Source organism: Prionailurus viverrinus, chromosome B3 (genome assembly GCF_022837055.1).
Source record: "Prionailurus viverrinus isolate Anna chromosome B3, UM_Priviv_1.0, whole genome shotgun sequence".
Classification (NCBI taxonomy): domain Eukaryota; kingdom Metazoa; phylum Chordata; class Mammalia; order Carnivora; family Felidae; genus Prionailurus; species Prionailurus viverrinus.
Window position 1 is genome coordinate 141,365,190 of NC_062566.1, and position 23,754 is coordinate 141,388,943.

General features: G+C 51.2%; 1 protein-coding gene across 1 annotated transcript in view; it reads left to right on the forward strand.

Moving 5' to 3' along the window:
* Positions 1 to 23,754, forward strand: part of TDRD9 (tudor domain containing 9) — a 118,166-nt gene that overhangs the window by 77,162 nt on the left and 17,250 nt on the right. The window contains 12 exon segments of the mRNA XM_047864475.1: positions 5,138 to 5,254; positions 6,518 to 6,625; positions 8,468 to 8,568; positions 12,048 to 12,221; positions 13,314 to 13,425; positions 14,805 to 15,017; positions 15,271 to 15,360; positions 16,271 to 16,531; positions 17,421 to 17,576; positions 18,704 to 18,774; positions 20,220 to 20,329; positions 20,819 to 20,915. Coding sequence (XP_047720431.1) covers positions 5,138 to 5,254; positions 6,518 to 6,625; positions 8,468 to 8,568; positions 12,048 to 12,221; positions 13,314 to 13,425; positions 14,805 to 15,017; positions 15,271 to 15,360; positions 16,271 to 16,531; positions 17,421 to 17,576; positions 18,704 to 18,774; positions 20,220 to 20,329; positions 20,819 to 20,915 — 1,610 coding nt within the window.

The window sequence follows — 23,754 nt, forward strand, 5'->3', positions numbered from 1 at the left end:
TATACTTCCCTCTTATGACTGCCTTTGCTGTGTCCCAGAGGTTTTGGCCTGCGGTGTTATCATTTTCATTGGCTTCCATGTATTTTTTAATTTCCTCTTTAACTTCTTGGTTAACCCATTCATTCTTTAGTAGGATGTTCTTTAATCTCTGAGCATTTGTTGTCTTTACAAATTTTTTCTTGTGGTTGATTTTGAGTTTTATAACGTTGTGATCTGAAAATATGCACGGTATGATTTTGACCTTTTTGTACTTGTTGAGGGCTGATTTGTGTTCCAGTGGTGATCTGTTCTGGAAAATGTTCCATGTGCACTCGAGAAGAATGCGTATTCTGCTGCTTTAGGATGAAATGTTCTGAATATATCTGTTAAGTCCATCTCATCCAGTGTGTCATTCAAAGCCATTGTTTCTTTGTTGATTTTATGCTTAGATGATCTGTCCATTGCTGTAGGTGGGGTGTTGAAGTCCCTTATGGTATTATTGTCAATGAGTTTCTGTATGTGTGTGATTCATTGATTTATATTTTTAGGGCTTTCCACGTTGGGGCATAAATGTTTACAATTGTTAGATCTTCTTGGTGGATAGACCCCTTAATTATGATATAATGCCTGTGTTCATCTCTTGTTACAGTCTTTATTTTACAACCTAGATTGTCATATAAGTATGGCTACTCTGTCATTTTTTGGGGCAACCATTAGCATGATAGATGGTTCTCCATCCCCTTAGTTTCAATCTGAATGTGACTTTAGGTCTAAAATGGGGCTCTTGTAAACAGCATATAGATGGATCTTGTTTTCTTATCTGTTCTGTTACCATGTGTCTTTTGATTGGAGCATTTAGTCCACTGACATTTAGAGTGAGTACCGAAAGATACGAATTTATTGCCATTTTGTTGCCTGTAGAGTTGGGAGTTTCTGGTGATGTTCTCTAGTTCTTTCTAGTCTTTGTTGCTTTTGGCCTTTTTTCTTTTCTTTTGTTTTTTCTCCCCTCAGAGAGTCCCCTGTAAAATTTCTTGCAGGGCTGGTTTAGTGGTCACGAAGTCCTTTAAATTTTGTCTGGGAAACTTTTTGAATGACAGCCTTGCTGGATAAAGAATTCTTGGCTGCATGTTTTTCCAGTTCAGCACGTTGAGTATATTCTGCCACTCCTTTCTGGCCTGCCGAGTTTCTGTGGATAGGTCTGCTCTGAACCTGATCTGTCTTCCCTTGTAAGTGAAGGACTCTTTTTCCCTTGCTGCTTTCATGATTCTTTCTTTGCCGGAGTATTTTGTGAATTTGACTATGATATGCCTTATTCATGGTCAGTCTAATGGGAGTTCTCTGTGCTTCCTGGATTTTGATGTCTGTGTCTTTTCCCAGATTAGGAAAGTTTTTGGCTATGATTTGCTGACATAAATCTTCTACCCCTTTTTCTCTCTATTCATCTTCTGAGACTACTATGATTCGGATGTTATTCCTTTTTAATGAGCTACTGAGTTCTCCAGTTCTTACATCATGCTCTTTTGCCTTAGTTTCCCTCTTTTTTCTGCTTCATCATTCTCCATAATTTAGTCTTCTGTATCGTTAATTCACTGCTCTGCTTCATCTATCCTTGATGCTGTGGCAGCCATTTGAGATTGCATCTCATTTCATTTTTAATTTCATCCTGACTAGATTTGACTTCTTTTATCTCCACAGAAAGGGATTTTATGGTTTTTTCAACTCCACCTAGTATTCTTATTATAGTGACTCTAAATTCTGGTTCAGACATCGTTTTTATATCTGTGTTGATTAAGCCCCTGGCTGTCATTTCTTCCTGTTCTTTCTTTTGGGGTGAATTCCTTCTTTTCGTCATTTTGGAGGAAGAAGAAGAAGAAAGTAAAAATTAGGGGCGCCTGGGTGGCTCATTCGGTTGGGTGTCCACTTTGGCTCAGGTCATGATCTCGCGGTTCATGGGTTCGAGCCCCACGTCGGGCTCTGTGCTGACAGCTCAGAGCCTGGAGCCTGCTTCAGATTCTGTGTCTCCCTCTCTCTGTTCCTTGCCCGCTCGCACTCTGTCTCTCTCTCAAAAATAAATAAAGATTAAAAAAATTAAACAAAAAAGTAAAAAATTAAAAATAGCACAAAAAACCAAATAAAAGAAGCTAGATCCTAGGTATGTTTTGGTCTGCTTGTTGAATGAAGCTTGCTAGAATAGAGAAAACAGGGAAAGAAAATAAAAAGAAAAAAAGTAAGAAAAAGTTTAAAAATTAAAAAAATGTATGTCATAAGATAGAATAAAATGAAATGAAGAAAGTAAAGTAGAATAAAAAAATACGAAAATTTAAAAATATAGTAAAAAAGTAAAAATTATAAAAACAGAAAATAAAAATACATTTTTCTCTTTCTGTATCCAAGAATAACAAAAGAAAAAGAGAAAATGAGTAGATAGACCAGCAAACAGAATGAAATCCGAATGAAATTACATCCAGTTTCTCCTAGAAGTCAAACTATGAAGCACTTCATAGTCTGTACACAGAGCCGGCCAAGAGACTTGTGATGTTCCTCTAGGACTTGGTTGACGCAGCTGGACAGGGTTGGTGTAGTGGCTCCATTCTCCACTAGGTGGCGTTGCTTAGCTTATTGGGGTTGATTGGTGTGGTGTGCATGCGCATGTGTGTAGGTACAGGAAGGGTGAAAATGGAGTCACCCAGCTTCCCAGTCTGTAGCATCAGAACTCTGTGCTCTCACTGACTGATCATCAGGTACCCCTCCTTTGTCTCTGGCTTCTGTCTACTCCGGCTTCGACACTGTTGGTGACCAAGCTGTCAGCCTGCCAGGCAGCACCTCTCTCCCGAGTTTTATCTCACATGTGCCTGTGTTTCCAAAACCCTGAGTTCTAAGGTCCCTGTTGCTTTGGCCTACTCAGACTCTCTGGGGGAGTGTTTCGCCGAGCAATGGCTGGGAGCTGGCTTGCTCCCGGGAATGCTGATGGCCACCGTGATGCTGCAGAGGCCTGGAGACTGTGGCTGGGTGTTAGCCCGCCCAGAGAAAGTTCGCGCAATCACGTAGCAGCAGCGATTCAGGGGTTATGGCAAACCGCAACACACATCTGGTGCCAGGCTTCACCATAAACGTCCCTGTTCCAACACCAGCAAACGTGGCTGTTCTCTGGGGCCCACTGGGACCTTTCCCGGTGGGGAGGCCACACAGCCTCAACCAACTGTCCTCCCAGCAGGGGAACTGCCTCTCCCCATGTGGCCCGAGGACCCTTGGACCTTGCTGTCTGCTCCCAGGGGATTCATCCTTTCCACCAGAGCACCACTAGCTGCAGAATTTCCGACCCTGCACTCCCCTGCTTATGGAGTGTAATGGTGTTGTGAAACCCTCTCCTTTTTCCTTTTTCCCTTTTTTGTTCAGTCTCTTGGGGCTGTTTCCACTCTTCTCTTTCTCTCCAGCTGCTTTTGAGGGGGGTGCTTTTCCTGTACTCTCCCCCCATCTCTGTCCTCTCTCCACAAAAACAGCTCTCTCCCCTCAGAAGCTTCTCTCTCCCCCAGTTCACCAATCCATGCCGCGTACCTGCCGAGTTCTGTGGCTGAAGTTACGCAGATTGTTGTGTTAATCCTCAGATCAGTTTTCTAGGTGTGCAAGATGGTTTGGTGCTGATCTAGCTGCATTTCAGGGATGAGAGAAGCAGAGAACTTCCGTGCTCCTCTGCCGTCTGCTAAACTGATTTTTAACTAAAGAAGTCATATGTCATGACAGCCTTAAGAAAGGTTTCAGGAGGGGGCACCTGGGTGGCTCAGTCGGTTAAGCGTCCGACTCTTGCTCTCAGTTTCATGAGTTTGAGCCCCACGTCTGCCTCTGTGCTGACAGCTGGAAGCCTACTTGGGATTCTCTCTTCCTCTGCCCCTCCCCCACTCACCGTCTCTGTCTCAAAATAAATAACATTTAAAAAAAAAAAAGAAAGGTTTCAGGAACATGGAAGTGCATTGGTTACCATGGGGGTGGTGGGCTTGGTCCTTCTACGTGTCGTAGGCTTTTTGCACATCCTCACAGAACACAGCTTTTAAGTTTTTCTATCTTTCCAATTCTTCTTAGTTGTTTTCTCCAGTTAATGTTCACATCTGTGTGGTTTTTTTTACTTTTTTAGTTTATTAATATAATTTTGTGGTAAATTAATTTATGAACAATTTACAGATATTTATTGTTGTGTGTTCCTTTGTGTCTGTGTATTGAAGTTTGATGTTCTGTGTGAGATGGTTTTTATTGCAACTGGGTGATTTTTTTTTGTTCAGAGCAACTGTTGAACCATTGGTCACTTAAGCTTGTTTTTTTTTTTTTTTTTAAATTTTTTTTTTTAACGTTTATTTATTTTTGGGACAGAGAGACACAGAGCATGAAGGGGGGAGGGGCAGAGAGAGAAGGAGACACAGAATCGGAAGCAGGCTCCAGGCTCCGAGCCATCAGCCCAGAGCCTGACGCGGGGCTCGAACTCCCGGACCGCGAGATCGTGACCTGGCTGAAGTCGGACGCTTAACCGACTGCGCCACCCAGGCGCCCCACTTAAGCTTGTTTTTAATTACAAAAGCAATACATGTTCATGGTGGGGGTTCAGAGGCATGTGAGGTACTAAAGCAGAGGAGATGGTTCTGGTTACCTGCTCTTCCTATGCCCACAGGGCATTGTGGGTGCATGTTTGCAGTGTGTGTGTGTGTGTGTGTGTGTGTGTGTGTGTTTGCGTGCTTGCACACTTATAGATTGGGATCATGAAGCATATATGATTTTATGTCCTGGTATTTCTTTTTTTATGTTTATTTGTTTATTTTGAGGGGTGGCGCAGGGAGAGAGAATCCCAAGCAGGCCCCATGCTGTCAGTGAGGAGCCCAATGCGGAACTCGATCCCATGACCCTGCGATCATGACCTGAGCCGATTCAGGAGTTGGACGCTTAACTAACTGAGCCCCCAGGCACCCCTGTCCTGATATTTCTGTTAGTGGTTATCGTTGAGCATCCTTTCCATATCTTACTAGTCTTTGATAAGGTGACTCTTAATGAATTCTGTGTTTGATCCCATAGATGTATGAGTGCTTTCCCAATAGCGTGCTTATTTTCCAGTGTTTTCACTGTTCTGAATGGCAGGAGCACTTCGAGACCTCCTATCTCCATGTGTTTTTCTTAGGTGGCTGAGCTGTACGGAGAATTGAAGAATCGGGTCTCTCAGTTCAACATGTACGTTGATTCGCGGCGGCCTGTCATGGACCAAGAATATGTTTATAAGCAGCGCTTCATCCTGCAGGTATGCTGGGGTTTCCTGGATATCTGTCCTGATTCTTTCTTCTTGCCAGGTGTTGTGGTTGAGAGCGCACGCACTCTGTCTTCCTGATATAAATCATGTCTCAGCAGAGATTTTAGGTCTGTGATGTCCATCCTGCTTTTGGGGTTAGGAAACATTCTTACCTTGCACAGCGTAAGGTTTCCACATCATCAGGCTGGTCATCCAGATCCATTGCTAATCTCCAGAGGCATGTTTCTATAGCACGCCAGCCATTGTTCCTGTTTCAGGAGGGGTCCTTGGTTTTTTGCTTTCAAGAAACTAAAAATGTTCTTCGTGTTATTCAATATATATAGCTATTCCCTTATACTGAAGATACTAACTTTGGAGGCCGTGATCAAGTTAGCTTGTTGGACGGGACCTTACGGGGATTGTGTGGAAGGAAGCACAGCCTAGAAAAGTGGCTACTGTTTCCACTTTGGGGTCAGGAGGAGGAGGACGTCTGTGTGCATCAAGTGCGTCGAATTGGGTTGACGGAAGATGTCTGCAAACAGAATGATGCCAGAAGACGGTGTTTTTCTGGGTTTCAGATTGCTTTAAGGAGGGAGAGTCTTCTGTGAGTGTTTGTTTCAAATGATATTTTGATTGAAGAAGGGACTCTGCAGAGTGCTTTTTAGAAGTGCGTATTGGGGCGCCTGGGTGGCTCAGTTGGTTAAGTGACTGACTTCGGCTCAGGTCATGATCTCACAGTTTGTGGGTTTGAGCCCCGCGTCGGGCTCTGTGCTGACAGCTGGGAGCCTGGAGCCTGCTTCGGATTCTGCGTCTCCCCCTCTCTCTACCCCTCCGCTGCTCATGCCCTGTGTCTCTCTGTCTCTCAATAATAAATAAATGTTAAAAAAAATTTAAAAAAAATAGAGGTGCACACTGGATGTGTTTCTTGGAGTGTGGAGAGGTGCCCTTCCTATAGAGGGGAGTTTGCTGGGGAGCAGGTAGGAAAGTGTGCAGAGTCATTTGTGCCCTCACTCGTACTCGGCACTGTTTCCTAGCCCTCCTTCTGAGATGGGCTCCATGTCCTTTGAAGAAAGACTGTGTCTGGACTGCTGCTCTTTTTCCGGTAAAATAACCAGAATTGGGACTTTCGGCTCAGTTGGTAGAAGGTCTAGGTTTTTTTAATGTAAGCTCATTTTTTACCTTATAGCTGTTAACATCGTTCTGGGAAGAGATTTGTGTGTTGGTGAGACAGACTGATAAATAACGTTACTTCATGAAAGTACAATTCTCTTCCAGGTTGTATTGGCAGGTGCTTTTTACCCAAATTACTTTACTTTCGGACAGCCTGACGAGGAGATGGCGGTGAGGGAGCTGGCCGGCAAAGACCCGAAGACCACCATCGTGGTAGGCGCTCCGTTTCAGTGTGGCCGCTACAGAACGTTGTGTTTCTCCAGGTGTTTCCATTGTTACAAGTACCTGGTGGATTTTTGCCTCTCACGTGGATATCAACAGCTTGTTTGACCTTTTCACACACATCTACTTGCCCTCAGTCTTGCTTCCTTTTTTGCAGACCTGGCCTGGAAAGATAGCCTTGAGAAGTTACATATTTATGGCTAACTGATAATGTGCCCTTTTGAAGGATTTAAGACCCTTCTCCATAAGGTTAAGAATATTTAGTTAACAATTTCATTTTACACAAAGTGAAATGTTATTGGTTGTCAGATTAGGACTGTGATTTAAACTGATCCACAGACCTGAATGCCCAGTAGAATCACCTAGAGAGTGTTTATTTTTAAATATTTCAGGGCTCCATGCCACAAAATCTGAACTAGAAGGAAAGGTTTGGAAATTAACATTTAAATAATAACGTGTTTTCGGTGAATCTGATGCTCAGCCATCGGCATGGACCATTGGACGAACATTTGTGGGCCGTTTGGTTAAACCTGAGCACGTGGAAATGTCAGGATGCACAGCTGGAATAAAGTACTTGGGAACTGGACTTTCACTGCACCACTCGGTTCTATTTTCAGTTTATACCTGACAGGGGGGTGTAAAGCCCTTGGTAAAGCGGCTGGCCTACAGTAAGCGCTCGGGCATGCCAGCTTTTTCCTGTTGGTAACGTCGCCACGATCACTGAAGGGAGCAGGTGCACAGGGAGGGTCACAGGCGACTGAGTGTTGTGGAGATCTGGGACGAGCCTGAACGATGCTGGTGCTCAGGCTGGGGGCAGGCAGCTGAAGGGAATTTTAATGTAAAAAGTGGTCATTAGTCTCTTATCGCTGCTGGGGACTCTGCCCCTGTGGGTCTTCAGGCCGGACAAGGCTCTTTTGTTTGGCTTCCTTGACTCGAGATGTGGTCTTCTCCCCTGCCCTGTGCACGGCGAGAAGGATCCCGTGGGGTCCTTGTCAGGTTCCAGCCGTGCTTGCCAACAGTGGGGTTTGGGGCCAGACCTTTGCCCTCCATGCGCATTAGGAAGACCAGACGATAGCTCGCGTTGACTCACCCCCTACCTGAGAGGCCCTTTGTTACGCATTTTATATTCCGCTTCCCTGAGCCTTGCGCTGACCCCTCGATGTGGGGACTTACCCTCATCCTTCCTTCTTGTGGTGGGTGAGTCCTGGGGCGATTCCATACCTTGCCACTGGACGCTTGACCCGGCAGCTCAGAACCGGGGCTTCTCGCCCCTCCCCCCCCCCCCCCCCACCTCTCGCGGCCTCTCCTGGGGCCTGGGACCGCTGGTGCAGGGGCCCCAGGTTTCCTGCCCAGCCAGAGCCTGGAATGCTGATCACCCAGACGGAGGGGAGAAAGCAAGCAGTCGGGGCCGGGAGGGGTTTGCAGCTCAGTGTGCTTGACTTGTGGCCACGGTGTGTGGTGCCGAGTTCCTGCTGGTTCCCTTCGTGTACGTAGGAGGGGTTGTGCCAAGAGATGTGTTTAGTCAGCTTGCTTAAAGTAAAATAAAAAAACAGCTTTTTTTTTCCTTTGGACTTTTGTATTATTTTGGCAGAGAGTTAGCTTTTATTTAGCATGTATTTATTATTGAAGCTTAGTTACGATGTAAAAGTCATTAGTCATTAGGTACACCTGTCCGTAGAGTCTACAGTAAACTATGTTTTTGTGAACTAAAATAATGTGTAGCAGCTTTAGCTTGTGAATATTATGAACATCATAACTGTTTCCTTAGCTTCTACGTCTGCTCTGATTCTAAAATACTAATACTAAATACTAATGCTGCTTTATGTGTTACAGTTGAAGCACATTCCTCCCTATGGATTTCTCTACCATAAACAACTACAGTCTCTCTTTAGACAGTGTGGTCAAGTCAAATCCGTTGTATTTGATGGTACAAAGTAAGTATATTTTTGCAGTCAACTGTAGTTATGAAAGAGCCATAACATTTTTAATGTTTGCGGGAACGAATCCTTAAAACTGAGTGTACGTAGAAATGGGTCTCTGTTCGGGCTGTTCCACATGGCCGTGGAATGTGGCTTTGGTCTGTCTTGTTATCAGTCGCGATTTCTCCTCTGTTTCAACCGCGTGGCCTCCTAGAGCAGCTAAGCTGTGAGCCTGTGGGTCTGCTACTGACAAGGCCCGGTGACGCCCTGCGGTGCCGGGACGGTGCTCGGGGAGTCGCCTGCCCCTAGGTGGTCACGGTGCATCACTAGTGATAGGTTACTTTGTAGGCCATGGAGACACCCCAGGATAGGGCCTCCCTGCTTGTAGTTACTCAACACACGTGTTCTAATTATTTTTGGCAGACAAGTACTGCGGACGCTGAGTACGTTTCACCTTATCTGAATTGCAGGTATAAGGGCCAGAATGGCATGGCTCAGAGTGTCCCTTTGAGTTTTTATTTCTAGGAGGGAATGTTTGTGTGAAGAAAAGACTGTGGTTTTAAATTGATTTTTAGTTTTAACGTTGGAGATTTTTTCTGGTGGTCTATAAATTGTTTTTATTAAGCTGATGTCAGTTTGGGTTAGTTCTTCAGACATTGTAAGTTCTGTTCCTGTGATTAATACATCGATTTTCATAACCTGACAGGGTCTCAATGCCGTCCACAGCGGTTACAGATTGAACTAGCTTAGCTTATAGTATCTCAAGTCTTCTTAAATATTCAAACACAAATTACACTGAAATTGTTTGTTTGGCGGGGGGCACGAGTGAGCAAGGGGCAGAGGGAGAGAAGCAGGGCTCACCTAAAATGAGGCTCGAGCTCACCCGACGTGGGGCTCGAACCCACGAACCATGAGATGTGAGCTGAGCCCATGTCAGGTGTTTAACGACTGAGCCACCCAGGGGCCCCTCAGATTACGCTGAGATTCTTCATCACGTTTACAGATCACTTATTTAAAACTGGAGCCACATGGCGAAGCTCTCTGTCCTGAATCCCCAGGCGTCATTGGACCTTGTTGGTAGCGGACCACCAGGCTCACAGCTTAGCCCCTTTAGGAGGTCACTTGGTTGAAAGAGAAGAGAAATCGCGTTTGCCTTGGCTCTGGCTCCAGTTGTGCGTGGGTGATCTTTGCTGGGTTTGAGTGGCCGGCAGCCAACAAGTCTGATCTTGTCACTGGGTTGGAGTCTGTGTCTGTTTCATATTCTTCCTGTCTGAGCCTTTTTTTTTTAATAGGTATTTTAATCCTATTTTACACGATTGCTTGTTTCTGGCTTTTTAGCCACAATAGCAATGTCATGTCAGTTACTGGAGGTGTAACTGTGCTCTTCTGGTTGTACCAGGAGCCGTCCTTGTGCATCGAGTGTGTAAGGACAAAGGATGACCCAAATCACTATTTGAGGGAGTAGAGGCTGTGTTCCTTATGGGGTCACGCAGGGCTTTCTTTTTTTTTTTTTTTTTAATTTTTTTTTTCAACGTTTATTTATTTTTGGGACAGAGGGAGACAGCATGAACGGGGGAGGGGCAGAGAGAGAGGGAGACACAGAATCGGAAACAGGCTCCAGGCTCTGAGCCATCAGCCCAGAGCCTGACGCGGGGCTCAAACTCACGGACCGCGAGATCGTGACCTGGCTGAAGTCGGACGCTTAACCGACTGTGCCACCCAGGCGCCCCAACACAGGGCTTTCTTGAGCAAGGAAGTGATGTCAGGCGTGAAGGGCCTTCGGGCACAGGTGGTAAGTTCACAGGCACAGCGTCTCTTCCCATGTGGAGCTTCCAGCCTGGCGGTGGGGTGTCAGCTTAGTTGTGGGGTTCCACAGACATTTGTCCGTCTCGGACTGTCATCAGGGAGGCCCAGGTGGTCAGAAGACATTCTTTCTGGGGCTCGGAGCAGTCATGTTCACTTGGGACGTTCCGAGGAGGTGTTTGAGGTGGGCGGCGGAGGTGGCTGCTGGGGCAGGAAGAGGCGCTGCTCCCGTAGGGGCCCAGCGCGAGCCCAGCTGGGTCTCTGGAGAGAGTGGGGTGCGCGCGAGGCCGGGGCGGAGGCCGTGTGGCCGGCAGCTGGTGTTGTGTCAGATCTGTGTGTGTCGTGGAGGTCGGGTGCTCTATGCCGGATGGTCCTTTGTGGCCACCTGGCCAGGATGAGGATGGATAGACGGGTGTGTGGAGACCCCCGGGTGTCGGAGCTGCGCCGTTTTGTAGGACGTGATCAGAGGACAGAGAAGAGGGGGAGCCTTGGCAGTCGTGTCAAGCAAGGTAACCCTTGACACCAAGGAGGCCACAGGTGAGACACAAGATCTCTTGGGCTTGGTTGTTGGTCGTGTGTACAGGACAAAGGGGATGGGGGTCCACGAGGGCAGGTCTTCCAGACTTCCAGACAGCATTGGGTGGGAGGGGGCCGTGAGGAGCGGCCCCCCGGCAGGAGGGGCGCGGGCGGGGGTCCCGTGGGCGGGAGTTCAGAATCTGCTGTAAGATGGGCATTCTGGAAGTGTGGCCTCAGTGTGAAAGAAGCTTTCTGAGGAGAAACTCAGGAGCCGGCTAGAGAAGGCGACAGAACAGGAGGGGAGCGAGTTGGGCACAGGCCAATGCGTGTGCTCAGCGGGGAGTCCACCGGGAGGCGGGGGAGGAGGGCGGTGGGGGGGTGCAGGAGGGCAGAGGACAGCCGGTGCTCCCGGGGCAGCGGGCTCAGGCTGCAGACAGGCTGGGCGCAGGGCCGAGCTAGGGGCTGACTTTCGTCCCTGCCGGCCCCTCCTCACCGGCCGCGTCCTTCGCGGGGCTCAGACGTCCGCGTTTCCGTGACGGTACTTGGAGGGGTCGTAGGTCTGTTTGCATGACGATGATGTTTTGACCCAGGGCATTCGTGTACAAGCAAGTGTGAACTTGAAGCTTTGTTTATCCCGGGAAATGCCCAGCAGACGCCCTCAGCGCACGCTCGGTTCTCCTCCGGCAGGGATGTGGGAGGCCTGGTGGCGAGGGGTGTCCGCCAGCCCGCCTGGGGGGGTCAGCCCGGTGCTGTTTGTGGAGGGGAGCATGGAGAGACTGACCTCTTCTTGACTTTCTGTCCTCTGTGTTTAGTTTACAGTAAAATAGAAAAACCGTGGGGGCTCACGGAGCCGTCATCCTGTGTTCGCTGTGAGAGTCAAGATTCCTTGGCTGAAAGTCTCATTCGCACTTGGCGTGCGTCCTGCGTTACGTGGGGGAATTCATAAGGGTGGTGCTCGGTTTTACCGAGATGACAGGTCCTTGTGATTTCTGTTTCTCTTAAGTGGGTAGTTTCATTTAAGGAAAACTTCTTAATTGTGGAATGAAGAGTTTCTGGTATTCTGAGGAGAGGTGTAATTAAAAATGTCCATCTCATTTTGAGAGAAATTAATATGCATTCAGTTCTCCTTTTCAGGTTCCTGAAGAACTGATTTTTTCTTTACGTTTGTGGAGCAGAGCCTTCGTGGAGTTCTCACGTAATCCGACAGAGAGGTTTAAAACTCTTCCCGCGGTGTACATGGCGATCAAGATGTCTCAGCTGAAAGTTGCCCTGGAGCTGAATGTACACTCTGCAGAGGAGATCGAGGGGAAGGTCCAAGGAGGGGCGGTTTCAAAGCTCAGGAACACAAGGTATTTTCAGAAGGCGGGCGGGCACCCCTGTCTGCCTGGTGTCACAGTCTCAAATACGGTCGGTGTTGCTTTTAAGGCTTATTTATTCTGAGAGAGACAGAGAGTGTGGGTGGAGGAGAGGGGGGTGGAGAGAGAATCCCAAGCAGGCTCTGTGCTGTCAGCACAGAGCCCGACGCAGGGCTCGAACTCACAAGCCGTGAGCCGATCGTGACCTGAGCCGAAGTCAGACGCCCAACCCAGGCGCCCTCAGTCATCATTTCTTATTTGTGATCTTTTGATTCTGTGAGGACCTTGACAGGAATTTGGAATTGGTGAGGGAAGGAAGCACATCCCATCGACAACTATTCCATGTTGAGGTTTTGATTCTGAGGCTCTGAAGGTGCAGGGAGTTGGGTCTGTAGCCCAGGGAGGGTGTGTCCTGCTGGGAGCTTTGCCTGAATCACTCTTAATAAGTGGGTCTGAAAGCTGGGCAGAGTTGGGTTAGGATCTCTCATAATTCTTCCACTTCATTTTAGAAAGAAAGTATTAGGAAAGGGGAATTGTATTTTTATCACATTTGTATTTCATGTCCTCAGACTTTAGCATTTGCTGTCTTACTGTTTTAAGAGATGAACTATGTCTCCATGGTTTACTAGAAAATCACGTATGTGTTTTCTAACATTGAACCAGGCATGGATTCTCGTACTTTAGGAAAAGTCAAAAGTCACTCACCTCTGAAACCAGAAGTTAGGAAATATGGCAGGTCTTAGAATGTGTGCCCTTAAAAGTAGGTCTTCTGTAAGAGTCTAGACCTTTAGAATACACCCCTGGGGGTGGTGTATAACCCCTGGGTGCACGCTCCCCCCCTCCCCCCCCCCCACCCCGGGCAGCTCGGGAAGCCATCACACACTCAGATTTGGGATGAAATCAAATTGTCATTGCCAGCTTACAAGATGTTCTTTTCTTGTGTTAAAATGGTTTTTTCTTGTATAAGTAATGGAATAGTTTGAGCAGTGACTTCACATATGTAAACGTGTTTTCTTTGTAACACCTGACTTTTATTGTCTTTTTTCTTTTTTTCTTTTTTTTTTTTTTTTAAATCACATTACATAGGGTGAATGTGGACTTCCAGAAGCAGACAGTAGATCCTATGCAGGTCTCATTTAACACATTCGACAGGTCCCAGACAATTACAGATCTTCTCTTAACAATTGATGTCACAGAGGTGAGATGGTGTGTCTGAATCATTAGAGCTTTTCTGTCTTTTTAACCTAGGATTGTCATGCCGTAGACATGAAATAGTGCATGTACTTGTACACACAGACACACACATGCACACAGCCTGTGCACCTTAGTGATCTAGTAAATGTGGGTGGGCTTGCATTATTGTACTTGTTAAATGGAAATGGAACTGTAACAGAAAATGAAACACAAATATTCTAGAATCAAAGTCTAATTTTTAAAACGTTCGGTACATTTATAATGCCACTCTGTCTCTCAAAAATGAATAAACGTTTAAAAAAATGTTTAAAAAAGCGGGGCGGGGGGCACCTGGGCGGCTTAGTGGGTTAAGTGTCCGACTTTGGCTCAGGTCATGATCTTGTGGTTTATGAGTTTGAGCCCCGCGTCAGGCTCTGTGCTGACAGCTCAGAGCCTGGAACCTGCTTTGGATTCTGTGTCTCCCTCTCTCTCTGCCCCTCCTCCACTCATGCTCTTTCTCTGTAATTATGTCAAAAAAAAAGTTTAAAATGCTAAAACATTAATTTCGACCTGACACGTGAAAATGTTCATTGGCACAGTGACGCGTGCCTGTATTATTCAGTTTATGTCAACAGAACTGCCATCAGCATCATCATTCTTTAAGGTGATTTTTACTACTTTTTTTAATTGGATGTTTATATATTTTAAGAGAGAGAATGAGTCTCAAGCAGGCTCCACGCTCACATGGGGCCCAATGCAGGGCTGGATCCCACAACCCTGGGATGGTGACCTGAGTGGAAACCGAGAGTTGGTCACTCAACCGACTGAGCCACCCAGGCGCCCCTCCGTCTTAAAAAAAATTTCAGTGGAAATACATGTCTGCTTCCTGGTAAACCTGGCCACGCTTCATCAGGAGACTCCACGTAGAAACCTGGATTCCAGGCTGCTGGAAAACTCTGGCGGTTGTGGGTCCTCGCTGCACCTGGCAGCATGGGCAGGGGCCGCTCAGTGAGGCCTTTTTCGAGGGAGCGTCTGCTCCTCCTCCTCCCACTTGTCACTGCTCTCGCAGGGGCTGTGCCCTCACACCACACCCGCCCGCGCTGCCCCCGAGGGCGCCTGCAGACTCTGCGCACTTGGCTCACCCACCCGGGGCTGCTCGCGGGTCGGAGCCTCTCGTGGGTGAGCGTGCTGGCGAGTCGCACACCTGAGAGGGGTCTGTGACACACGTTTCCTCACCGTGGGTGACCCGCGAGCCCCGAGTGTTCTTGTAAGCACCTGTCAAAAGCCTGTAGGGTCACTCGGGTCGCAGTACCGTGTGTCTGTCCTGCCGTGTGGGCTTGTGATAACCTTTTTATAGAAATCGTTTCTGGAGGTCACCTCTGCTTTGTTTCCTTTTTTTTTTAGGTGGTTGAGGTAGGACACTTCTGGGGATACAGGGTTGATGAGAGAACCTCCAAGATTCTGAGAAAGCTCACTGCTGAAATAAACCGACTGAAACTGGTGCCGTTGCCCACGCACCCGCACCCGGACCTGGTCTGCCTGGCGCCTTTCACTGATTTTGACCAAGAGAGCTACTTTCGAGCTCAAATCCTTTACGTTTCTGGGAATTCTGCTGAGGTGTGTTTTTCTGTAACTGATCACGCGGAGGGAAGCGAGGCAGACTTGTAGCAGCTTATAGAAGATCTTGTCTAATTTTAAGTGGAAATTATAAAATCGTTTCAGTTAGAAAAGTAGCCTCCAAAGCAGTTATTCCCCTCAGCGACGTGTGGATTTAAGTTCCGGTCATGAGACTCCCGCGGTTCCGGAGCTCGAGAAGACGGTTGCGTGGCGTGTGACCCTGTGCCGAAGCGTGTCCTCTCCCCTCCTCCAGGTCTTCTTTGTGGACTATGGCAACAGGTCTCACGTGGATCTGGATCTTTTAATGGAGATTCCCTGTCAACTTCTCGAACTCCCGTTTCAGGTAAGGCGCGAAGTCCCTGCGGCCTCAGTGAGGAGCTGGGAAGGCCTGTGGAGGCCACGTGGCCTGTCCTCCCCCCGCGGGCAGACGGGGCCCCAGACTTGGTGGGGGGTGGGGACTCGCCGTGTCACAGCGGCCCACGTCGGTGTCTGCCCTTCTCCAGAAACGTAGTGCTGCGGGCTTGTTGGCCGAGCGAGTTCAGATACGTGCGGGGTTTGGCGCTTAGCGGAAGAGTAGCGGTTCAATTCCGTAGCGTTTCGAACGCTGTTTCCGAGGGGTCTGGTCGTGTTGCGACGAGCCAGAGCCTGGGGGCCCCCGGAGACGCACCCGCGCGCCTTCCGCCCGCACGGAAACGTCCGGAAGGCGTCCTGAACTCCGAACTTCCGTTCCGGTAGAAGAGCCGCCCCGCGTCTCCTTTCCTGCGACGTCCTCACTTGCCCCCAGTTGTGTTTTCTGACTATAACAACCCTTTCCTTATTTTTGGCGAAGTCTAGTCGACACGAGCTTGACGTTCGTTTCGGGCGCACGGCGTAGAGGTTCCGCCACTCGGCACCTCGTGCCCCACTCGCGCGGGCGCGGCCGCCGTCCGTCACCCTACGGCACGATCGCGGGGCCGCCGACCGTGTCCCTCGCGCCGTCACCTTCTCTTCCCGCGACCTACCGCGTGACGGGCAGCCTGCCCTTCCCGCGCCTCCTCGGGCGCGCACCCCCCACGTCGACCTTCTCCGTCCGTCGGTCCGTCGGTCGGTCGGTCGGTCGGTCGGTCGGTCGGTCGGTGGGCCGCGGCGTGTCTGGGAGCATTTTGATGAGACCGCTGGCGCGGACCCGGTTCGGGGCCGCCCGGCGGCAGCGTCCGGGGGGAGCGGCTCGCTGGGTCACGGAAGCGGGTCAGCCGCGCCCTTCTGTCCCGTAGGCGCTGGAGCTGAAGATCCGCGGGATGCGGCCCTCCGCCAAGTCTCTGGTGTGCGGCGAGCACTGGAGCCGCGAGGCCGGCCGGCGCTTCGCCTCCCTCGTGAACGGCCGCGCCCTCCTCGTGAGGGTCTTCTCCGTGGTGCACGGCGTCCTGCACGTGGACGTGTACCGGTGCGCGGGGGCCCAGGACACCGTCAGCGTGAGGGACGTCCTCATCCAGGAGGGCTACGCCGAGCTCGCCGAGGAGCCCTACGAGTCCAGAGTACGCACCTCCGTCCTGGTGGCTGGCGCGCGTGTGGCCGTGCGTGTGAGAGAGGGAGGGAGACGGGGGGGGGGGGGGGGCCCTGCTTTCCTCTCCCAGGATGCCGACGGGTGGACAGTTAGTGTGTCTGGCACCGTTTTGAAGGTCTAGCTTTCTTTGACACTAAATCATGGCGGCTGGGCGCCGCTTTCTTAGTTTCCTATCATTAAGCTGTTTTTTCCTTCTTGGAATGAAAGTTAGGTATAGAAAGGTTTTCCATTTGGGGAGTTGTTTTTTCTGTAACGAATTCTAAGATTTAGCTCCCTGATGAAAGTAATTAATAAATGTTTGTTCCAAGTACTTCACGTATTTCAAAATGATTTTCAACCGTTTCTTTCAAAATCCGTCCTGAAGCTATTTTTCTCGGTCGGAAGGCTTCAGAGATGCCACGTTTGAATCAAATGTCGAAGGCCATTCTTTCTCTTCTGTGGCGTCTGCTGAGGATGCAGGGGCTGGGATTAGGGAGAGCGGGGACCGGCAAGAGGGTGGTAGCCGAGAGCCGGCTGGGTTTTGTGTTTGGTTACGCGAAAGCCACTTTAGGGATTCTGGCGGTGTCCCCCGTGTGCAGCAGAGACTTTGTGTACGGAAAGTTCTCTTAAGAACTGTTTCTCAGTCTCTTCAATTTTCTGATGGCCGAGAGGTAGGGAAGGCTGATGAGATTGAGCCTTAAACGAGTCCTGTCTTACTTCTTTTGTTTGAAATACTTGACAAGATTTTTTCCTGACCTTAAAGGCCTAGTAGTCAGCCTAGAATAAGGTCCTGCCTGTGAAGTACTTTGATTAGTTTAGAATAAAGTGCTTTCAGTACAGTTTTTTCTTCTGGCAAAATGAACTTTCCTTACTCTCTTCAGCAAAGCCACGAAGCTCTCAAGGGTCTCTTCTCCAAGGCCGTGGAAGACATAGCAGATATGTCTATGCCGTCACCCGTGAAAGATGACAAAAAGTACCTGATTCGGATTTTGTTGGAGAGCTTTTCTTCTAATAAACTGGGGGCTCCCAATTGCAAGGTAATTTATAGGAGTCGTTTTAAAATACAGCCTAGGGGCGCCTGGGTGGCTCAGTCGGTTGAGCCTCCAACTTCGGCTCAGGTCAAGATCTCACAGTCTGTGGGTTCAAGCCCCGCATCGGGCTCCGTGCTGACAGCTCAGAGCCTGGAGCCTGTTTCGGATTCTGTGTCGTCTTCTCTCTCTGACCCTCCCCCGTTCATGCTCTGTCTCTCTATGTCTCGAAAATAAACGTTAAAAAAAAAAAATAATAAAAATAAAATACAGCCTAAAAACTTAAGATAATTTTACGTTTGTGTGCTGAGTCGTAAGCCAGTGGTCCCGATGGGTTTTTTTCTTCCTGGTTTTTAATGTTGACACTTTTTTGGCCGTGGAGCCTATGTTAGTGAGGGGAGAAGCCGGGCCTGGCGTAAAGAGGTGCTTAGTCTAGTTCTTGTGTTTCAACCAGCCTTTCCTAAGGCCGCCGTGCCTGTTTGCCCCGGGGGGAGAGAGGGTGGTGGCTGTGGAGAGCGGGACCCCGCGGGGGTGCCCGCCTGGTGGGAGAAGAGCCCCCCCTCCCCCGCCCCGGGCCGTGTGTCCCCGGCGCTCCCTGCTCGGTTGGGCTGGTCTGGTGCGGTGAGAAGAATACTGTCACTCAGGTGTTGGGCGACATTTCCTTTTTTTGGCCAGTGTCTTCCTGAAGCGTTCCTGTGAAGGAACGCTAAGCAAAGAGTCATCGTGTCCCCAGAAGAGCACCCGTGCCACATCTCTTCCCACCGAACCTGAAGGTGTCGTAGCTGAGGCGTAGCTGTTTTCTTTAACACATGAGCTGATTTTTGGATTTTTGAAATGTGTGTATTTTTAAGTTTTTAAATGTTTATCTTGAGAGGGAGAGACAGAGCGTGCACGCGTGAGAGCGCAGGAGCGAGGGAGGGGCAGGGAGAGAGGGGGAGAGGATCCCAAGCAGGCTCCGCACGTCAGCGCAGACCCCGTCGTGGGGCCCGGTCTCACGAACCATGAATCTCACGATCGTGACCTGAGCCGAAATCAGGAGTTGGATGGATGCCCAGCCGAGCCACCCAGGTGCCCCTAGATGCATATTAAGTGATAACTCGCTTACTGGTAACACTCTGCATATTTTGTATATACAGGCAATACTTCACGGGCCTTTTAACCCTTATGAACTGAAGTGTCACAGTTTGACTAGAATCTCCAAGTTCAGGTATGATTAGCTCAGGTTCCCCGTGGGTTCCTTTTTCCTCTGCTCCCCTGTTTATAGAGCTTTTCAGAAACTGATCTTTATGTCTAAGCTCTTGGGACATTCCCTTTTCCAGCTTCTTCTCATTCTCTCCTACCTCCAGATCTGAGGTACTCTTTGTCTCTTACATGAAAGCTGTTCAGTGTAAGACCTTTTTGAGAATCTTCCAACCAAGACTTCATTTTTTCTGTATTGTTATTCATTCAGCAACCCTGTGAATGCCACTGTGTTCTGGGAACTGTTTATGGTTTGAGGGGAACAATAGTGACCAAAATGCACTCGGTGTGATTCCAAAATTGTGGGTCCAGGGCGGGTGATGTGTGAGGGAAAACCGGTCCTCCTGGGATGGGTTGGTGAGGCTCTGGAACATCATGAAAGCATCTCGGAGGGGCCCCTGACCACACCCGGAAGGCCACAGAGGTTTCCAGAGATCCTGTGACAGGAGGAATGCAGGGGAGGCTGAGGAGCAGCAGTGAGGGGCGGTGAAGGCTGGCTGAAGGCGTTGGCTTCGCTGTGACCCTGCACTTGTGAATAAGTGTGTGAGGCTGGAGGGAGGGTGGAAACGGAGGGGCTGCAGAGCTGTGTGGTGAGGGCGAGCTCCAGAAGCGAGGTCTCGACATCTGAAGCCAGTTGGAAAGTCTTACCGTGCCCTTTAAACAGTCACTTGGCTACAAGGTAAACTGACGGTTGGATGCCTAGAGCAGGCGCCTCTTGGAGCCGTGAGGGGTGCAGCGCTCGGGCCCACCGGCCCTTTGCTAGAGCCTGCGGTTCACGAAAGGTTGGCAGGGGGTCTCTGGGCGCTTGAAGGTGTGCGGAGCACAGTAGGAAGAACACACTGGATCTCGGAGGAGGAGGGTGTCAAGCAGGAGCGTACTTCGGAGGCTGCCCACTGCCGGAATCCCGGGTGGGGACATCGTGGGCCACGCTGAGTCCCCGGCAGGAGGTGCGGAAACAGACAACTTCACGAGAGCTCCCGGGTGGAGTCAGCAGGCCGGTGTGAGAGTAGAGTCAGTGACACTGGAAGGGGAAGAGCGGAGGAGGGCCTTCCAAGTGGCCACGGGGCCTCTGCTGGCAAGTGAAGGGGGGGCCGGGGGCCCGCCTGCGCCATAGCTGATGGCCTCCGGGTTGGGAGCACGGGACCTGGCCCCTGGGACCAGGAAGTGGTGATCTGGGCCTTGTCGGCACGCGGGTGTCGCTCGAGGCCGAGGCCTGCGAGAGACGAGGGTGGGAGCCGGCGGTCCCGGGCGAGAAGAGGAGGCGCCAAGGAACGCTGGGACGTTAGGAGGCTTGCACCTGTTGAGCGTTGCGCTCACGCGCTTGCCTGTGTCTGTCGTGCCAGCTGTGGGTTGGACGGAGCACGCTGCCCGGTGGGTGGCTCAGCCTCTGTCTCCTGCCGATGCCCCTTTCAGGTGTGTTTGGATCGAGAAGGAAAGCATCAACTCTGTCATCATCAGCGACGCCCCTGAGGACCTCTACCAGAGGATGCTGGTTGCGGCTTCCCTGTCAGTCAACGCCACCGGTGAGCGGGGCTGTGTTCACTTGCCGCGTGCTCTTCTCCCTGCGCCACTCTGTTACCAGGAGTGGTTTGTCCCATGATGACAGCGAACGCGTGTATTTGTGCTACAGTTGGAGGCCATTTTCTGAGCGCGCCAGCTGCTGCGAGGCTAAGAGATAGAGCATCACCTTTCCTTTTATACGAGGGCGCGGGTGTCGGTTTCTTGATGGGTCGGTCATTCGTTACATCATGCTTGTCCCCAGAGTAGAACAGGGCTTGGCCCTGGGACAAAGCCGATGGCCCAGCGAGAAGGAAGGAGGGGAGAGGAGAGGAGAGCAGGCAGACAGAAGTCCCCGGCAGGTCTGATGGCGTCCGCTGTGGGGTGCCGTGGGGCGCATCCATGGAGTGGACTCCGCGGAGCGGGGGACACGGGACGAGGGGTGTGCCAGGAGGGCGCGGGGTCCTGCAGAGCGACTCTCGCCCCTGACGCTGCCTTTGTTGCCTGTCCCGCAGGGTCCACCATGCTGCTGAGAGAGACCTCTCTGATGCCCCACATCCCCGGCCTCCCGGCTCTCCTCAGTGTGCTCTTTGCACCCGCGATGGAGCTGAGGTGCGGGGCTCGTCGTCCTTTCGTCCGGGCTTCGCGGAGCGAGGACCCGGGTGGGCGAGCGCACCCCTGCGCCCCCTCCCCTGGAGAGGAGACCCAGAACCCCGGCCGCGCCTGCCTGGGCGCAATGGGAGCGGTTGCCGCGGGGACACGCCTGCAGTGGGCTCGGGGAGAGCTCCAGTCCCGCGGGGCTTGAGTGAGAGAGGGGTTGGAGGAGGGACAGGAGGAGCTGGGAGCGGGCTCGGGGCGGGCGTCCTGTTGGAGAGGGGCCGAGGTGTGACTCTGCTCTCAGGCTCCTGGCTGGCTGTCCATGGGACGCCTGGTCCCCGCGCCCCCCCCTCCCCCCCCGACCCCAGGGCTGGTGACCATGGGGGAGGAGGCGCACTGCTGTGTCCTACTGGTATAGCTCTTTTTGATGCCTCGACCAAACAGTGATTTCTCCTGGAGGCTGTAGCGGAGAGGACGGTGAGCTGGGGGGAGACCTCGGGGCACCCTTACGTGGGGACAGCCGCCGCGTGAGCTTTTCACTTGAGAGTCGGGGTGTTGCCGGAGAAGCACTCGTGGGCGTCTGCAGAGGGCGGCGGCTGCGGAGAAACGGGGTCTGGTCTCTGGGAAGGCCGCACACCCCCCCGGGACCACCCGACCCTGCCGCTTACTCGGCCCTCTCTCCATGCACCTGCTCGGTCTGCCGGTGCGGTCTCAGATGGTGCTTGTTGCAGTGTAGACGACAGCTGAGTAGGGTCTTGCTTCCCACTGAAAGCATGCGTTCCTTAGAAAAACCTGGGAAAAGCTGAATGGGACAAAAGTAGCATCATCATTTTTAAATGTTTAGCGTATTTATTTTCAGTATTATATATATTTTTTGTTTTTAGGTGTTTGTCGTGCTGCGGCCTTTTCCACAGATACAGGCATTTTCATGTTATGACGTCTTTGTGATTACCCGTTTTAGAAATTGCAGAGTGGACGTCAAATGGCTTTTATAAACACTGCTCTACTCTATTCACATATGTATTCGTTCCCAACCTGCTCTTGTCCCCAGAGGATTTAATATGCCTTTAAATGTTGGAATTGGGCCTCTCTCTAATTTTGCCATAATGAGCTGATAAATATCTTGATGAATGGGGTGTCTTCTGAGTCCTCCGCGGGGCGGACAGACCTGTAAAAACTGTAGCACGTGTCCTTGTCTAACAAGGAAGGGCGCCACCGTGTGGGAGCAGGGGCACGGCTCCGGGAATACCCGGACACTGCACTGTCCTTGCCTCTTATTAGACCAAGCTCCTGCGATAGTTGACATGGGCGCACTCTGCCTTCCCCCCGCACCGGGCACCCCGGCCCCAGCGGCCCTCGGTGCGGGGTCCGCGCCGTCCTGTCGACGCTGGCGGCCACCCGGGGACCACGGGGAAGGTCTGCCATCTCCAACATGGCGTCCGTGGTGGCGGGAGGCGAGGGAGCAAAAGGTCCCTTCGGAGAGGATAAGGAAGGACTTTATTCTCACACTGGGCGGAGAAAAGGGAGGGCCGTGGTCCCCTCTCCCGCGCCTGGTGGCCGCTGACCAGCTGCAACTCACGACCCCTCTGCGAGCCCGGTGACCGAGCCCTGGCGGTGCTGGCTCCCCTGTCGCCTCTGCCTCCGGTCGCCCTTTGGCGCACCTGCCCCCGGGTGGGCTTCGCCTTCCCTGCCGCCCCCGCCCCGGGTGCTTCCGCGTGGAGAGCCTGCTGGAGCGTTGTCCCCTGCGCCGGTGGTGAGCCCAGCGTCTCCAGGAGCGCTTTCTGCTGGCCGCCCTCACCTCCCGCCGGAGTCCTCATGGCTGGGCAGGGGGCGGTGGGGAGGGCTCCATGGGGCAGGGGTGCTGCGGGGGCCGGGGGAGGAGAACTCTTCCAAAACAACAGAAAGCCCCACCAGGCAAACCCGTTAATGGATGACGGCAGTGGATTAAAAGGGAACTTTCACTCTCTCACTGTTTCTTCCACTGACTGGCTGCGTGACAGATCAGCCATCAGCCCTCTGGTTGCTGTGGCAGGGATTCAGCGGCCGCCAGGGACAGCCCTGCGGTGAGCGGGTCTTCAGCAGGAGGCCCGACGGCTCCCGTGGAAACCCTGCGTCCGCCCTTCTGCTCATGTGGCTGGTGGCCCGGGGCCTCGGCTTCTGCTCGCCAGGGCCTCCGTGGGTGGCGTCTGCAAGGGCTCGTCGGGGCTTCCTCGCGGCCTGGTGGTTGGGTGCCCATGGCCAGCGTCCTGACAGAGCTGAGTGGAAGCCGTGTCCCCTTTGATGAGCGACCTCCGAAGCGTTCCACGGTGAGATTTGCTCCGGCCACTGTCCCACTCAGACCTGAGGCCTGGGATCCAAGACCCCACTTCTCACTGGAAAACGTCCACTTTGCACCATGAAAACAGCACATAAGATGCGCGCTCCTGACCTCTCTGTCTGTATGGCATGCCGCCTTCTGTATGCCGACGTGTCGTCTGAATTGTTCAGTGTAGTCGTGGACCGTTTTTGTAATTTAAAACATCTTGATCTATCTCTGTTTTTAAAAAGCTGGAGAAAATTGGGGAATACAGCAAAGGTGTCTTTTTTTTTTTTTAATTTTTTTTTTGATGTTTATTTATTTTTGAAAGAGAGACAGAGTGAGAGGCGGAGGGGCAGAGAGAGAAGGAGTCACAGAATCCGAAGCAGGCTCCAGGCTCCGAGCTGTCAGCACAGAGCCCGACGCGGGGCTTGAACTCACCGAGTATAAGATCATGACCTGAGCTGAAGTCGGACACTTAACCGACTGAGCCACCCAGGCGCCCCAAAGGTGTCTTTAAGTATTGGAAGCGTGAGGTGACGGGAATGTAGAGCAGGA